This window comes from Microtus pennsylvanicus, chromosome 1 (genome assembly GCF_037038515.1).
Source record: "Microtus pennsylvanicus isolate mMicPen1 chromosome 1, mMicPen1.hap1, whole genome shotgun sequence".
In the NCBI taxonomy this organism is placed as follows: Eukaryota; Metazoa; Chordata; class Mammalia; order Rodentia; family Cricetidae; genus Microtus; species Microtus pennsylvanicus.
The window spans coordinates 61359428-61371650 of record NC_134579.1 but is presented as its reverse complement, the minus strand read 5'-3'; the positions used below and the strand labels follow the sequence as shown (position 1 = coordinate 61371650).

The 12223-nt window shown below is 50.2% G+C and overlaps 1 protein-coding gene across 1 annotated transcript in view; it reads left to right on the top strand.

The window, feature by feature from the left end:
* Slc12a8 (solute carrier family 12 member 8) overlaps nucleotides 1-12223 on the top strand; it is a 161708-nt gene that overhangs the window by 96401 nt on the left and 53084 nt on the right. The window contains exons 6-7 of the mRNA XM_075955462.1: nucleotides 3667-3754; nucleotides 5637-5724. Coding sequence (XP_075811577.1) covers nucleotides 3667-3754; nucleotides 5637-5724 — 176 coding nt within the window. The remainder of the gene's footprint in view (nucleotides 1-3666; nucleotides 3755-5636; nucleotides 5725-12223) is intronic.

The window sequence follows — 12223 nt, the reverse complement described above, 5'->3', positions numbered from 1 at the left end:
ATCATATTTTTAACTTCTAATTGTTCTTTCTTGTTGGAATTTTTTCTCAGCATTTTGTTTTTCTGGAAGCCTATTGCTCTTGGGTGTGTCTGGAGCTATTCTACTAATTAGTGCTTTCTCCACAATTCTCTCAGTTATGATTTGCGTGTTTCGTCCTTGGGGGCTGCTCCGTATCTGTTCAGGTTTCGGTTTGTTGGTTGTGGTTCTCCGCCCACCTCTGGTGGTGGGCTCTGGTCGTTGTGTGGGTTCTTGGGCTGTAGGGTGTCCAGTTCCGCTTTCCTGCTGGGTGGGAGGGTAGGTGCAGCCTTTGTGTGCCCAGCTGATTCACAGGTAGAGCTGCCTTTGGGGTGCAGCAGCCACACCGGCAGCCTGGCTGTCCTCAGACCAAGGACTGAGCTACTCTACTACCCTCCCAAGCCGCCTCTTCTTCCAGCCCTTTCTTGCTGCTGCTTTTGATTATCTCTGTGTCCCAAACAGGAGACTTTGTCTTCTCAGCGTAGATGCACTCTCTTTGCATACAGACACTTATTAATCCCGCCAACAGCCTTTTAATAGTTCCTTCCAGGAGAAGGGGAATGAATAGGAATGGCCCCCCAGGTCATTTTTAACCCTGTTTTCCCCATATTGGAAAACTGTCTTGAGCTTTAGACGCAGTTTCGTTGACAGAGTCTGCCACGTGTGCACGGGACCCCATGTTGGAGCATCAGCACCATGCACCAAGGTGCAGTGGCACAAGCTTCACAAGCCTCTAATTTCGGCACTAGGAATGTAGTTAGGAAGATGAGTAGTTCGAGAAGGTTCTACACTCGTAAAGTTCAAGGTCAGCCTGGGCAGGAGACCCTGTCAAAACAAATAAACAAAAGATAAAAATGGTTACTATAAAACAAAAACAAATTGTAAAAGAAAAATGTTCTTTCATCATGCCGAAAAAATATGATTAATATTTGTAAACATGTTCTAGCTCCGTGTGTGTGTGTGTGTGTGTGTGTGTGTGTGTGTAGGCCAGAGGACTACGTTGTATGTCTTCCCCTGGCATTCTCCATCCTGTTTTCTGAGACAAGGTTTCCTCACTGAACCTGGAGCTTGTCAGTTCAGCTAGGCTGGCTGGCCACAAGCCCCAGGGGTGCTGTCTTGACCTCCCAGGGCTGCTATTACAGGCATATGCTACCGTTCCCTGATTATGTGGGCGCTGGGGCCTCGAACTCAGGCCCTACTCTTTACATGGCCAGCACTTCACGGACCGAGCCCCTTTTCCACCCTGCTCTCCCTCTCTGATAACAGCGGGAATATGTCGGTCGTTTCTTCTGCTAAGCCTCTGTAAGCAGTAGCTTCACCTACCGTCCTGTGTCACAGCAGGTCCTGCCCTGTGTCATCTGAGTCCTGGTTATCGAAAGGCATGCCGTCATCACTCACTGAGCCAGTCCTCTAGTCTCGGACGTGAGATTGTTCAGAACCTGTTGGCTACGCCTTTCCCCATACATGTTCTAGTTTATCTGTTGCTGATAGGAACCTTTCCCACCAAAAGAAATCTGGAAGAGAAAAGGGTCTATTTGATGTCTTAGTTAGGGTGTCTATTGCTACAATGGAACACCATGACCAAAAATCAGTTCTGAAGGGAAGTTTGGCTTACACGTCCATTTCACTGTCTTGACAGGACAGGAACTCAAACAGGGCAGGATTCTGGAGGCAGGAGCCGCTGTGGAGGAGTGAGGCTTACTGACTTGGTTTCCAGGGCTGTTCAACCTGCTTTCACTTTCTTATAGAGCCTGGGACCAATAGCCTGGGGTGGCCCCACCCACCATGGGCTGGGCTCTCCCCCTTTCAGTCAATAATTAAGACTTGCTAACAGCCTGCTCTTGCTGAGGTGTTTTCTCAACTGTGGTGCCTCCTCTTCAATGACTCTAGTTGACAGAAAACTGACCGGTACATCATTCTAGTAACAGTCTATCATGAGGGAAGGCAAGGAAGGAGCTGAGGGAGAAACTGGATGAGAGATCATGGAGGAATGCTGCTGACTTTTGCTTGCTAGCCCACAGTGGGCTGGGCCCGCCCCACCTCCCATCAATCACAACAATTCCTCACAGACGTGCCCACAGGTCAATCTGATTGGGACAGTTCTTCAATTGAGGGTCCCTCTTCTAGGTGACCTTAGGCTGTGCCAAGTGGGCAAGATGGACTACATAGTACCTCTGGCAATCTGGGTAAACTGTCAGTGGTGGAATCGCTGGGACAAAATGTGTGTAGAGCCCAGCTTGGTCCCACATTCGGGGTTCTTTTGAAATAGCCCCCCTCTAGCTTTCTGGCCCCAGACTCTCACTTGCTCTGCTTCTCCTGGGTTCCCTGAGGTGTCATCAAAGCAGAGACATTAGAAGTGTCAGAATCAGACCTGGGCTGAAACCTGGCTTTGCCAGTTACCAAATATGAGCCTTTAGGCTGTTTCAGTCAACTTCTCTAGAGCTTTTCCATGAAACAAGGGAATAATTCCCCTTTTCTGGTGTGGTTGTAGTAAGGGTTAAACCAAAAGCAAATTTGCACAAAGCGCTTATCCAGCCCTGCAGACAGAGTGCCAGTCTACAGTGGTGGGATCAGACCCACGCCATCCCTGAGTCCACTAAAATCTCTTTCAGGGCCGCCTGCTGCGTCAGTTTTATGGCCACATGTCCCATCACATGGAGTTGTGCCCTCATTCCACTTCAAAACATTTTGCTCTGTTGCATATGTCTAGGGAGCGGAAATATCTTCTCCCAGCTGTGCTATTGGTTCCTCACCATGATGGATGAATTAATTTTCATTATTTTTTTTGTGGGGTGGGGGAAATAGTTTTTTGAGACAGGTTTTCACCATGTAGCTCTGGCTGTCCTGGAACTTGCCGTTTAGACCAGGCTGGCCTCGAACTCACAGAGATCCGCCTGCCTCTTCCTATCAAGTGCTTCGTTGGTGTGCTTGGAGACTGGTGGTGGTGGCACACATCTTTAATCCCAGTACTCGGGAGGCAGATGCAGGTGGATCTCTGTGAGTTCGAGACCAGCCTGGTAGAACTTGTAGAAGAACTAGTTACAGGACAGCTAGGGCTATTACACAGAGAAACCCTGTCTTGAAAAACAAAAAACAAACAAACAAAAACCCAAAACAAACAAACAAACAAACAAAAGATAAAGGAGATTGACACAGATTTTTGTCATTTGGAGCCCTCTCATAGGTCAGGAGCTGTGACTATGGCACTCTGTCCTGGCTGATGACCCTAGGAGGACTTGAACCCTCAGTGAAAGAGTTGGCGGCAGAAGAAATCTGCAGGCCCTTGGCTCCTGTCGCGCCATTTTTGGTATTGTCCCCGCTAAGCAGATGGAGCTCAGCGTGCAGCATCAGGACCTTTGTGTGGCTTTGAACACCCCTCCCTCATCCTTGGTGCTTTCCAGGGAGTGATAAGGTGGTTTGTAGCTCGGAGGGATTTCCTCTGAGCATAGCGCGCTCCACAAAGGCCCCTTTCACCGCCCTGCACAGGTCTCCCCAGTTGCCAGGGGAGATGGAGCCGTGGCCCTGCTCGCACTGCTGCAGATGGCAGTTTCCAGGAAAGGGTCCCAGGAGAGGAAGGGACCACCCTGGGGAGAGCTGTTGGCTTCACAGAGTACCCTGCCTCACTTTGTCCCTCGTCTGGGTGTCTTTCAGGAGTCATGGCTGGCTTCAACATGGGAGGAGACCTGAGGGAGCCCGCGGCCAGCGTACCTCTAGGCTCCCTGGCAGCTGTCGGCATCTCGTAAGTCCCCCTCTCAGCAATGAGTGTGAGCTGGAAACTGGGAGAGAAAACCCCAGGCAGAAGAGGGGACTCCCCTTTTGTTTTGAAAGTGCCCTGGCTGGGATCAACCTATTTCATATTCCAATCCTCCTTTTTACACTCGGTGGGCTGGAAAATTCACGTCTGCTGGGTTCAGACACTGTCCTTTTATAGCTGCTGCCTGAGAATGCTTCTAGAGGAGGAAGGTTAGGAATACAAACCAAATCCTTCCCTGACCACCCCTGCCCCTGCAACCACCCTGTCTCTTCTCCACCCTCATTTTGAACTTGGGGATTTTTTTTTTTAACCACTGAGTTCCCAGGGTCATGGTGGGAACATGGAGATGAAGCATGTTGCAATCACAGACTAACGTCTGCATCCCATTCATCAGCTTTCTGAGCTTCCATGAGTGTGTGTGTGTGTGTGTGTGTGTGTGCGCGCGCATGTGTGTGTGACTGTGTGAGTATGTACGTAGGAAGGTGTTTGAGTAGGTGTGGGTATCTCTGCATGTGTGCACCTTATGAATGGAGGGAGATACTGCCTGCTAGCATGAGTGGCAGAGGCTCAGAGATGGGTCCCTTTCTCTCCCTCCTGCTCCCCCAGGGTTGTTGGTTTCTGGGGTTTTTGTTCCCACTGTGATGCTCTCACCAGCAGACGGTGGCATGGCCTTGGGCTGTTTTTGACCCTCTAGAGTCTTCTGCCATTTCCTCGGTATGGGCAGAAGGATGCATCTTGCTCGGCCCTCACTGGAGAGATGTGGGAAGGCAGTGAGGCACAGGCAGAGCCCTGATATGAGAAGCTCTCGGTGCCTGTATACTACAGTCCTTTAAAACATACTAAAGTATTCACCTGCAAACGCTTACTGCAGCAACTCCGCTGCTACTAGCCAGGCACGGGGCTCCAGGCCATGTGTGTAAAACGAGAGAACACTGGGAAGAAAATGAAGAGGACAGAAAGAGCGGGTGCTGGGGAGGAAGAGGAAGAAGGTTCCACATGAGCAGCCTGCCCGGCTTTAGATGGTGTATTCTGTCATTGCCCAGATGGGAAGGGGTGGATCTCAGGATCATGTGACTAATTCTGCCATAAGTGGGCAGCTTGGTGGCAGAGCCACGTTTGGCTCTGCTTTTTAATTCCCCCTTCTGTGTATTAGTGTGCTTTCTGTTGCTGTGGTAAAACATCATGACCTGCGGGAGGAAAGCGTTTATTTCAACTTAAAGTTTATGGACCGTTGTGGAGGGAAGTCAGGTTGGAGGCAGGAACTAAAGCAGAGACAACGGATGGAGGAGCAGTACCCACTGGCTTGCTTCCCATGCTCAGCCTGCCCAGGGATGGCAGCATCCACAGTGGGCTGGACCCTTTCCCATCAGCCAGTAACCAAGAAAATACCCCCCACTCCCCTACACGCCACAGCCCAACCTTGCAAAGACATTTTCTCAGTCGAGGTTCCCTCTTCCCAGATGGCACTAGCTTGTGCCAAGTTGATGAAATACTAAGTACCTGTTGTCTGTGGTCTAGAGACCAGAGGTCCAAGAGATGACTGGGTAGTTCCGCTGGAGGAAGATGGATGGGCTGGGGGATGGCAGGTCAGCCTGGCCAAGTCCTGGTAGCTGGTCTTTCCATTTCCCCACCTCAACATCCTTCTGTAATATAAGAATAAAAACACTACTCCCTTGGTCCCAGAGGAGAGAGAGTACAGCATGCAGCCTCCCAGGCTAGCTCTGTGGTGTCACGGCTGGCCTCCTTTCATGACACAGGTTCCCACAGGCTCAGTGGGCTGGAGCCGAGGCTGGGGCTGGGTCGGGGCTGGACTGGGCTGGGCTGGGGCTGGACTGGATGGCAGCTCTCTCTCTCTTGGGTTTTGCAGGTGGTTTCTGTACATTGTCTTTGCCTTCCTGCTTGGTGCCATCTGCACCCGAGAGGCCCTCCGCTCTGACTTTCTGATAGCTGAGAAGGTGGGTACCTCCTATGTTCCCCAAAGGGCTCAATCTGCAGGGCTGGTCCCATGAACACACAACGGTAGCTCTGTCTGGGAGTACGTGTTGTCTGCAGCCCAGGACCAAACCAGGGTCTAGAGGACAGGCATGTGGAAAGTGTGTAGCATCTGTCCACGGATCCTTAGGATGGTCCCCACATTCCAGCATCCAGAGAGGGACACGGATGCAGAAAATAGGGTCAGGTCATTTTTCATGTAAAGAAATCAAGGCAAAGGGTGGGGGAGGCAGCTCATTGGTAAAATGTTCACAGTGTAAGCGCGAGGCCCTGAGCTGGCCCCCAGGATCCATGTAAAATGCTGGCAGTGCTGACTGACACATGCTTGCAATTCTAACACTGGGGAGGGGACACAGGGAGATCGCTGGGGCTTTCTGGCCAACCAGTCCAGCCTACTTAGTGAGTCCAGGTCTCAGTGAGAGACCCTGTCTCAGAAAAACAAGGAGGAAGGCCAGAAAGAAGGCTCAGCAGGCTAAGGTTGGTTCTGCCAAGCTGGACGACCTGAGTCATGTCTCCTAACTCACATGATGGAAGGAGAAAGGTGAGGATTTGTTCTCTTACCACACATGTTCCATGGTGTAAATATTGCATATGTACACACACACACACAATGTAAGTTTAAAACACATGGAAAACAAGTGGAGAGCTTCCGAGGCCAACACCCAAGGTTGACCTCTGCCTGCCACATACTCACATGTGCCTGTTTGTGATCAACGTGAGGAGAGATGGCGGTGGTGGGGCAGGGTATCAGAGAGGGAGACAGAGACACACATGGACGACGGGGATATCAGAGCAGACAGAAGAATTCTGTACTTTAAATTCCCATCTACACAGTTCTTATATTTTTGCCAGTAGCTTCAGCTGCTACCTGCGAGTGCTGCCCTAAAGATGAAAGGAAGGTGAGGGAGGGAAGGGGTGCAGTGAACAGGGAGGGGAGGAGGGAAGGGGTGCAGTGAACAGGGAGGGGAGGAAAGAAGGGGTGCAGTGAACAGGGAGGGGAGGAAGGAAGGGGTGCAGTGAACAGGGAGGGGAGGCAGGAAGGGGTGCAGTGAACAGGGAGGGGAGGAGGGAAGGGGTGCAGTGAACAGGGAGGGGAGGAAGGAAGGGGTGCAGTGAATAGCAGGGAGGTGGAGGAAAAGAGGGGTGCAATAAAGCGCAGGCATGACATGGAGGCAGGCAGGCTCCCCTGCGAAACTCAGCAACTCTGGGTTGGTCCGGCTGTAACCTCTTTGTTTCTGGGCTTCATACTGGGCCAGATTAGTGAATTCCTTGAGTTCCATAGCTTCATTTACAGACTGGAGGTCATGTGACACCAAGGATGCTTATTTGGCATGGCTTAAACTCACAAGAATAAGATTTTCTCAAAAATCCCCTAAAACTCCCATTGTGCCTCAAGTTCATGGAGGAAGAGCAGACTCTGAAATTCCCGTCATTTCCCGAGAATGGTGGCCAGTTAGGAAGGGTCTCTTGAGAGCTCCAGCACTATCCTCTGGTGTGACGGGCACAGAGGGCCAGTGATGGCTGAAACCTGCCGCAGGAGGCACAACTTGCTTTTTAAAGATGTGCTCCAGTTTGGTCTCCACAGTCACGTGGGTCTCTTTACACTCCAGTAGAGGTGCACCTGTTTTCAGAGGTCATGACCTTGGTACAAAAACAGGATGGGAAGAGAGAAGAGCTCAGGTCAGGAGAGAGCTGCTAAGAGCCACAAATCTCAGGGAAGGAACGTTTGTCCTCAGTTATGTATATACACACGCACACTCACTCTCACACACTCACGCAGACTTGCACACACATGGCTTCATCTTGAGTTTGACCTTCACCGGCCTCTTCTGGGTAGACTGAGAAGCGTGGCCGCAGGTGAGAAACTGAAAGCCACAGGAAGTCACTGAGGTCTGAAAGGAGGCCTCGCTAGGACACCAGTTTGCTGCTTATCTGCAGCTGTGTGTGTGGGGGGAGCTGCTGGCTTGTTCCGCCTGCCGCTAAAGCATCTTCCTCTCTAGAGGCTCCCTCCACGGTTCTCCTTGACCCAGTGGAGACTCTGGTCTGGAGAGAGGGAGACATTTCCCGCTGGAGTGGGGCTCACTTTCCTCTACTTTGGAGGGAAAGCTCAGTGTGGACATGGGAGGGGCTTTGTCACCTAGGAAGACAATCACAGCACAGGTCAAAAACACCTCCAGAGGCACGGGCTATAGCCTCGGTAACCTATAGCCTGAAGGTCCTCACTCAGTAATGAACCCCAACAGAGGGAACTCTCTTGGGAATGCCGCCTGTCTTGGGTGGTGAGACAGGTAGGCAATGCCCTTTGGCAGCACTCTCTATGCAGGCTTGACTATGGTGGGTAGGGTGTGTGCATACATGTATGTGCCAGGGTGGAGAGTGAAGCACGGGCTTTGGAGGGTACCCAACCGTTTGCTGGGATAGGCAACTGAAAGGCCCACGAAGAAAAGCAAGTGACTGTTCTTGGTTCTTAGCAGATGCAGTGCAGGAGTGGACAGGGGTGGACCAGCAGGGAAAACTGCAAGAGCATGTCAGCATCCTCTTCCCAAAAGATTCCACAGGATCTTTCCCCAGACATCTCTCTTCCCTAGTCTCTCTCCCTCTCCCTCTCCCCTCCCTTCCCCTCCCCTTCTCTCTCTCTCTCTCTCTCTCTCTCTCTCTCTCTCTCTCTCTCTCTCTCTCCCACTCTCTCTCTCTCTGGATCTGACTCTGTTGCAGCTGCAAACCCTACATTCAGCCAGTTGGTTGGGCCATGTGACCTTACCACCAGAGCCCAGAGAATTTCAGCTTGTAGAGGTGTCTTACTTTGATGGCCCATGGTCCTGATGTAGCTCAGGTTCACATCTCAGTGAAGTCTTGGTTTTAGGCTGGGCTGCATCTGCCAGAGTTCCTCAAAGTCACCCGTAGACAAAGAGCAGCTGGCTTCGGACACACGCTCCTCTATGACTTGTGTCCCCTCCCAGGGCTTTCCATCAAACAGTTCCCTTGGGTGGCTGCTGGCTTCCCTCGGACCTTTACCATGGGTGCCTGACCTGTGTCTGTTGGGCTTTCCTGAAGCCTCTCTGCTCTATTTCTAATTCTTCGTCTCCCCAGCCCAGCTTTCCCATGCCAGAGGAACTTTCCCCTGGCTTCTGCTTTCTTCAAATGTTTTACTGTATGTGGCAGTTGTGAAATAGCCTTTAAATTACTGTGTGAGACACGGCAGGAAATTATTAAATTTTAACCCCTCACACGAGGAGATATTTTATCTTAGGGACACTTTGTCCCCACCTTGCAACCTCTGTGTTTAATCCAGTTAGAAAGGGGTCAATCCCATTATTCTCTGCGACAGAGGACCTGCCTAAAAGCAGTATTGTGGGAATAGATTATATTATAAACACTCACTCCAGGAAGCGAGTGTTTATAACAGGCCAAGAGGGCCAAGAACCCTGAGATGCCAGTTCACAGGATAAGAGCAAGTGAAGGAGGAAGAAGACACCGAAGGGTCTTTGTTATAGATGGAAGTCCCCCGAGTCAACCCTAAACCTTTAGGTCGGTCGTGGCTTCATGTATCGAGGAGGGATTGTAAGAGCCCATGGCAATTTCACTATTGTATGCTGTGCCTGGGATGGACAGAGCCCATGACTGGGGAGTGGTTGGAGCATCTGCCGAGTGCCCACCACAGTGCCCCCCACCAGCTGAGCCTTCCTCTGCTCACATCACAGGCAGCACCGCCTCTCAGAGGCAAAGCCCAGTGCCTCTTTGTGGGAACTGGCTATCAAGCAGAGGCAGGATTTGGCAGTGTGGAGGCATTGCCTTCTTAGTTCACCCGAATGTGTGGGGGCACTGCGGTGTCCTCCACAGTAACATCCAGGGGCCACAGGAATTAGATGGGGCAAACAGAGTGGGGGAGTCCTACTGTAGCTGAACAAAGCGGACACCAGGAGTAACGGTCAGGAGCAGAGAGCCATATGTAATATCTGCAATGAATGAATTACTTCCATCCATCATCACCAAAATATAATTTAGGGTTGTTTGCGCCCGTATAATCCTGTAGAGAGGTAGCGTTGGCAAGGATGTTGCCTTTTTTTTTTTTTAAGAATTATTGACACACATTTGCTCCAAATAAGGTCTCGTTTCCATGTCTACCGATATGTTTATCAAGCTTTCAATACAACATTAATGTGACAACGGGTAGGCCCTGTGGGAGCTGAGAACAAAGCTGGGAACAAGTCCTGAACATATCTACGATGCCTGCTGAGCCACAGTAACCGTAGTCGATGCCTGGGTGGATGATGGCTGTAAAAGAAAAGCTAGGATCCCGCTGAGAAAGAGGTGAATTGTAGGAATTTTATCATTTATCTCGATGTAAGGGCCAGCATTTTAGCTCATTTACAAAATTAGATGAATAATAGTTTTATATAAAAAGTAGTAAGTGAGCAGACCATTCTAAACCCAGAACGCAAACTAGTTGTTGTGCTTGGGCCACCCCCGCTCCAACCCCAGCCCAAGGTTCTGCAGGAATCCCAGGGTGTATCTGTGGAAGGCAGCCCAGGATGAAGTCACCAGTTACAGAGATCATGGAGCCAGACACTGACCAAGTTCCTGAGGCCCAGCCAGCACTGGAGACATGCAGACTAGAAAGTCTCATTCCGGTGGAAGACATGCTTTAGATGAAAAATATTACCTATGCACACACACATATACACACAGAGAGGCATGCACACACACATGCACATGCCTGCGTACATACATTCTTCTGGACTCCCAGTTTCCACATCTCTACATTCAACCCCTAGATTAAAACAGTTTTAGAAAAAAAATTGCAAAATTGCAGGGTGTGGTGGTGCACGCCTTTGATCCCAGCACTAGGGAGAGAGAGACAGGCAGATCTCTGTGAGTTTGAGGCCAGCCTGGTCTACATAGTGAGTTTCAGGATAACCAGAACTATATAATAAGACCCTATCTTAACACCCTGATCCCAACTGCATCTGTTCTTAAGACAGCTTTTCTCTTCATTGGTCCCAAACAAATTCAATCATTAGCGTTAGGTATTACATAGAGTAATCTAGAGGTGAGTGAGAGTATGTAGCAGGATGTAGGTAAATTATAGCTAGATATTTTGCCATTTTATATCAGGCACTTGAGCATCCAGATTCAGATATCCTTGGGGTCCCAGAACCTGTCCTCCTTAGACACTAAAGGATGATTTCCTAGCCTTTTGGGTAAGAAGCGGTCAGATTTCTGAAGGACAATCCATGCCTGCCTTATGAAACGTGTCCTCCAGGAGTGAGGGTAACGGATGAACTGTGCTGTGCCCAGCCATGCACACTGAGCACACATTAGAGTTACCTGGGAGGCTTTTTACAAATCAGTAGCTGTGTCTGCTGAGCACTCATTGAGTCAGAGTCCCTGGGGTGATTCTCAGGTCAGGGCAGGAAAGAGAATCACTGAGTTAACATTTTAAAATGGTTTTTTTTTGATAAAACAGCTTCTTCTTCTTCTTCTTCTTCTTCTTCTTCTTCTTCTTCTTCTTCTTCTTCTTCTTCTTCTTCTTCTTCTTCTTCTTCTTCTTCTTCTTCTTCTTCTTCTTCTTCTTCTGTCGACAACGTAGGATGCATTTGGCAGAGAAGACGCAAAGCAAGGTTACAGATATTTCCTCTCAGGATGGCTGGGGAAACACTCACAGAGGCAGATTCCCTAACAGTTATGTAAACTAGCCAGGGCTCAGACCTTGTCAAGTGCTCAGGCTTCAGTAATGCCAGCCTCTGCCGAGGGTAGAGGCTGAGATACGATTCCGCTGTACTCCTAAGGAGTGCAGGGCTCGCAGGTGAGATAAACCGTGAGCCTGATGCACTCTCCCTCAGGGGAGAGAAAAGCAAAATGGTAGCAGAGTGCATGAAGTGATGGGAAGCATTGCTAACCGTGGTTTCTAACAATAAGGTGGTAAGAGAAGGGGAGGACAAGCCTGGAAACCCCATGGCATTGAAACATGGGGCAAAGGATACCCAACTGGGACCATACCATGCTGGTGAGCGGGGAAAAACAGACAAGGAACTAAGGACAAGATGGCTCTGTAGTGGGCCACACTGACTCTGTCTAGACTCTGCCTTACTTCCCATTTTGCTGGTTATGAGACCCACATTTAATATTCAAAAGCGCAAAGGGCCAAACCGTTTCTTGATGCCCCTTTGCAGCCTTAACAGGTCATGTGACAGAGATGAGGTTGATGGACACTAGAAGCCATAATAACGAGATGGTGAGGACCATCAGCAGGATGCAGGGTGCAGGATGCAGGGTGCAGGATGGAGGATGCAGGGTACCGACAGTGCCCTGGCCAGACTGTTCCTAGTGGAGACTGTGAACCTCCCGTGCCCTGCAGATAGACTCATTTCTTTTCAATTTACTTCTAAGGAGAGGGTCACATGCACAGAGGTCAGAGGACCACTTGGGGGTCCCAGAGATCAAGCTGGTGGCTGGGCTTAC